The following is a 5713-nucleotide window of genomic DNA, read 5'->3' as shown; positions in this document are numbered from 1 at the left end:
CTAACTATTAGAAGCTATCAAGTTGTGGACATTTGCTCCCATCCGTCAATCAAACAAACCGGAAAACCTTACACCTCTTTTCGCGTGATATTAGAATGTCAACTTGACCGTTCTGGTGTCACCACCCTGTTCAAAAATCGCAAGTTAATAGAAGCTCCACGAAAGAGAAGGCAACCCGGGCCAACTAACCCCACTGCCAAAAATTGTGATCTCATACTCAAGAGCTCATTGCCAATTCTGGGAACCTCTGGCGAAGCTCTTACTGTGGTAAGACTCCACCGCCTCACTAAGTTGGTGTAACTCACCAGTGTATGGAAGCCTAAACCCGCCGTTGATAGCAATTCTCTGGGACATGATGTCCTCATGACCGTATGTCTCTCGCACTGAATCGACCGTCCACTGCGGATCTGCGGCGATCTGGTGATCCTAGCCGTAGCTGCGGGCCCACGATTATGGAAATTATCTCAACAGACGATAAGCCGAAAACACTTCCTGCCTTTTCTGGACCTGCGCCCCCAATGCATCGCATTCCTCCCGACGGATCGCATGGTCCACCGAGTGTGCCGGGCATGTACGAGCAGCCGTGGCGCCACTACCCACCCTATGAAGGTCACCCTGCAGAACAACGTCGAACATCCACCGCTCCTCCGCCATTATCTTCACATGGGTACCCTGTTATCCCGAATCGCGAGCTGCCGCAGCTTCCTCCTGACGGCCCGTATAGTCGACAGGGAAGCCTAACAGCCCCAAAACATACACCAGCGGAAGCGCATCCACCGTTCCGGGGCCCCATTAATGGGACACCTCATGAGCCGGCACCCCATTCTGCGCCGCCTGAGTATCGATCTCGGATGTCTTTTCCACCTCAAGAGCCACATAGTAATGGCGACGCTCCGCCTCAATTGCCACCGCACTCAATTCCCCCAGCTCCATATTCTACCCCCGTTCCGCCTATGTCTCATACACCAGCTCCGTATGATTCTAACTATTATCAGAGTCAGGCGTATGGTATTCGCCAGCGCAAAGCTGCACGAGCACAGCAGGTAAGTCAATTCTTCTACTCTTTGTCGCAAAATGCCGCGCTGCATAGGTATATGCGCAAAGAGAAAGTGTTGCTGACATATGTTGCTCGCCCCATGGTTGAAGGCTTGCGACCAATGCCGAGCGAGGAAAGCCAAGTGCGATGAAGGTCGGCCGTCATGTAGTCATTGCAAGGAGAACAACTTGAACTGCGTTTACAAAGAAGTCCCTCCGCATAAGTCTGTGTTCCTAGCCCTTCCATTTCAATACTCCGAAGCAATGATAGAAGGACGCTAACGACCTTGATAGACAAGAAAAGGCGACCCAGCTGTTATTGGATCGATTGCAGTCATTCCAGGATGCTATATTGGACAGATTCGATCGTTTAGACCAACTTAATACGGAACACGGGAACAATTTTAATTCCATTCTGGCAAAGATAGACGCCAAGTCCATACCAAAGGAACCACGGAAACCGGCAGTCCCGCAATTGGCGAAGAAGGACATAATCGACATCCAGGAGTCGAAAGCCAAGGATGAGAATATTGCTACAATACCGGAGCAGATATCAGAACCGACTGAAACGGCCACAGAGCAAGTTGTCCCGTCTGGTGAGGATGGTGAGCTCTCAATCCCTGTGGAGCACACGACGGCGGCTCATAAATTGCTGTTGTGGCCTTCTATTCGGAATCTTCTTCATCCAAGAGAGTATGATGAGGATTACGTGATGACACTCGAAGAAAAGAGGGGCTTAATCCGCGTCTATGGTCGTGGAGAGGGAGATGAGACTAGTGAGGACAATGGCCTGTCCCCACCATCAACGACCTTGAGTACTAGTTTTAATGAAAACCAGCCATACTATGCGGCATCCCCCTCTAATGGACCTTGGGGGGTGTACGTAAACCAACCCCAGACCAAACTTGAGAATAAGGGGCTTGACGAGAATGGTATGCTAACTGCAGACCCTGATATGATCCGCCGTTATCATAAAAACTATATGAAACATATGCACCAGCTTCACCCGTTTCTTGATCAGAGCGACTTAGAGAACAAGGTCGACTATTTTATCAGGATGTACTGTCCATTGAAAGGCCCTGTGGTGTCCCCTGGGGTGCCGAATAATCATGTGAATGATGTGCCCCGAGGCGCAAAACGAAAGCGTTCATGCGAAAACTTACAAGGTGTGGGATGCGATATGCAACCCGCAATGGAACAAGGTAGCAGCCGGCGTATAGAGAAATCCATCTATAATGCTATTATTCTTCTGGTTCTCGCTCTTGGCAGTATCTGCGAAGCAAATCCTGTGCCCGGCCCAGTCACAAACTCCCCGGTGGACTTTCGAAAAGAGACAATACCTGGTCCTCCTACGCACGGTCTATTATCGCCCGAGGGTTCGGATTCTCTTCCCCAGTCTCAAGGCAGCGGTTACGTCACAGATAACCACACCTATGCATCTCAAGACAAAAACTTGGATTATATTCCTGGCTTAGCATTCTACGCATACGCTACCCAGATCCTTGGAAGTCTCCAAGGAGCAAATAGACTGCCTCATGTTCAAGCAGCCTTATTAGCAGGGCTTTACGCAGGCCAGTTGGCGCACCCCTTTCAAAGCCACGGATGGATTTCTCAAGCCGCCAGGGCTTGTCAAGTTTTGGTTCGATCGTATGGATTGCTACTCCCGTTTAAGCAACCATTAGTATATGGCACTAATTAGAACCCCTAGAAAGCGTTACACACAAATGCCTGATGGCCCCGACAAGGACCTTTACGATTTTGCGTATTGGACCTGTCTTCAGCTGGAGAGGTATGTGTGCACCCTCTGTACTTCATTTCTTTCTACTGTCACCTCGGGAAAGTGCTAAACCTGTATCAAGTGATATACTAGCAGAACTTGATCTTCCCGCCAGCGGTATCTCACGCTCGGAAGCTCGCATCTCTTTACCCAAGGGACGGTTTACTCTTAACCTCCCAAATGAAATTTCCGCCCCAAGTACTATGATGATGTTCTTCTACTCGGCCCAGATTCATCTAAGGAAGGTTCTTAACCGTGTTCATACTGATCTATATAAAGTTGAAAGTGAGTTTTTGGTACCTGGAAATGGTATAAAGTTAAATGGTGCTAAGATGATGGTCTACAGAGCAAGGGCAGACCCATTGGTCCTCGCACGTTCAAGAAATCTTAAGTATGAATCTTGAACTTTGGCGAAACAGTCTACCTGCTGTTATGAAGTGGAAAGACACAGACCCACCGTCAGAAGAAATTAACGTCGCGCGAATGCGAGCCAAGTACTATGGTGCACGTTACATTATCCATCGTCCCTTACTCTATCACGCCCTTCATTACTATGGACAACTAGGCCTTCGCGCATCATCGGATGGTCCATCTACTCAGGCTACTGCTATGACTGCTTCCAAATCACAGCAAATATCACCATCAATGAACCATAGTCAAGGTGCCACAAACATGGCACGTCTATCAAGTGATATCGGTCCTACTTCTGGGTTCACAGGGATTGCACACCGCGACTTGCCCACAAAGCTACGAAGAGCTTGTAAAGTTTGTATTGATTCAGCTATTCTAAGCACAGTGGCCTTTGATGGCATAAAGGGTCGCCCGGTAGTAACCAACATTTTCGGCACGGCCCATGCGTATGTGAAAACCTGCAGATATTATGTGTAAGATGGAGTGCATCAGCTGACATTATTTATTGTATTTTCACAGACAATTCGGAAACATGTTGGTATTGTCCGCTACATACATGTCTAGTCTCTCGGAATTGGTGGACCGAAACGAGCTCGAGAGACTTCTTAAGCGAACAATCAACTTTCTGCTGCAGAGTCGTTATATTTCTCCTACTCTCCGGGCTGACGCGCGAATTCTTACTGAGATATACGAGAAAATCTTTGGAAATCCCTCAGAGTGGAGGGATACAACTGATTAAGCTTAGCAGCCTGATATATCTGGATTCCGATTTCTTGATCGGTAAAATTTACTAGCATCTACGATGCACGCCTCACTTAAACAAGTACATGCAAGCTGAATGACACCCCTAGGTGGCCATAGCTTCACAACCCGCCTGCACTTCGATTTTTCTGCTCCACCAGTGGGCCTTCCAGAATGCGCTTCAGCGTTTTATTTCGTATCTAACTCATGATATATACGTGTATCTGCATGGTGGCTTGTTTGTTTGTTTTTTGTCTCGATTTTAGATACCACCTGCATTTGTGGTTTGTGTGGTCTTGTCCCGTGCATGTGGAGAGGAAGGGTGGCTATCTGACGGTTTTCTCTGTTGGTTTTGATTTGTTTTCTTTGTGGTATTCTAAAGGTTCTGGTTGGCGTCGACTGCACCTGCTAATCGAAGCAGGAAATGGGTACGGGAGGGCTCTTTCATTTGCATTTCTAGCGGATCATGGAGGATTGCCTCCGCATACAATACATTCTGGAACTTCGTACGGAGTACTGCACAGTGCATCTGACAGGTTAGGTGGCTATTATTCATGGTATAAGATTATTGGCGGCTCCTAGGATGATGGGTGTGTTCTGAGTCAATGGCGCATGCTGCCTAAATCAATGGATATAGCGTGGTTCTGCACTGTATCCTTGTCCCTTGGGCATGATGGCTCAATCTCCTCCTTTCATGAATATATAGTGGAAGCGTATGTACGTCGAAGGTTGATAGCTGATGTGTCGGAGATGGCCCTTGCAGGTTGTGATAAGGATGGTCATGTTCCATGGATGTTGTGTCGAGGTCCCTAGGTTGCCTCAGGCACCGCTTTCAGCAACCAAGGTTGCTTCGTACCACGCTGACCAGCTGGGCGGGGTGGAACCTGCAACCACTACTATTAGTACTAGTAGTAGTGCGCAGTTGAGGAGGCTGGGTTAGACAGACTGATCTGGTACTACGGAGTAGATAATGAGTAAATGACTTCTAATTATGGACGCTAGTGGTCCATAATAATTATGATACTGTCTAACTGTGGCCCCAGCCATCTCTGTTTTGATTATGTGCATCGACCTGTCCCGCACGTGCACCACGGCGCCCACATCTCACCGCGATTCCGAATCGTTCCAACTAACCTTCTCTGCATTCCTCATTCTTTTTTAACCTACTATAGGGAAGTCATCTCATCCGAGATCCAAACTCATTTTGCCTCCGACATCACCAGCCTCCCCGCATTCCTTTAATTCTGCACCAGATCTCTCCCCTCTATCTCATCAGACCCGAGCTGCCGCTCTATCCTTGCTTGAGGGCGCTAAGTCCTCTCGATCGCCCTAACTAGCGGCACACTGGAGCAACCAAACTTAGATTGCTGACCAAAGTGGTCCTCGCCTCCGCGCGAAGCTGGGGCCCTCCTCCGACTTCCGAGCAAGAAGGAAAAAAAAAGAACCACGGTTCAGCTGCGCCAATGTTTACTACCCTTCCGTCGCAAAAACAACTCGGCCTGAATTGACCGATCAATCTATACGCGCCCTTTTTGTCCCCAATAGTTAATTTTCTGTTCCACTCTTCTATTCCCCTTATACTTTCCCTGCTAGTCCACTTTATCTCTTTCTTCTTTTACTTTCCTTTCTTTTTTCCTCGATCCTCGCTATCTTATAGCCGGCCTGCGGTTGGTATTTTTCTCAACACACGCACACACCTACCTACCCTTTCCTTCGCCTTTTTGACAGCCGCAGCAGCCCGTATCCCAC

General features: G+C 48.3%; 1 protein-coding gene across 1 annotated transcript; it reads left to right on the top strand.

The window, feature by feature from the left end:
* Nucleotides 1-371: 371 nt before the first annotated feature.
* On the top strand, nt 372-3962 carry clcA (putative C6 finger domain protein; the record flags this gene model as incomplete). Its single annotated transcript, XM_015551059.1, has 7 exons — nt 372-1043; nt 1147-1259; nt 1330-2682; nt 2744-2824; nt 2895-3097; nt 3159-3669; nt 3743-3962. The coding sequence occupies 7 exons, from the start codon at nt 372-374 to the stop codon at nt 3960-3962; spliced, it is 3153 nt and encodes a 1050-aa protein (XP_015406925.1).
* Nucleotides 3963-5713: the final 1751 nt, after the last annotated feature.

The sequence above is a fragment of the Aspergillus nomiae genome (assembly GCF_001204775.2).
Source record: "Aspergillus nomiae NRRL 13137 chromosome Unknown contig00132, whole genome shotgun sequence".
In the NCBI taxonomy this organism is placed as follows: domain Eukaryota; kingdom Fungi; phylum Ascomycota; class Eurotiomycetes; order Eurotiales; family Aspergillaceae; genus Aspergillus; species Aspergillus nomiae.
This window is presented reverse-complemented; position numbering and strand designations above follow the sequence as displayed.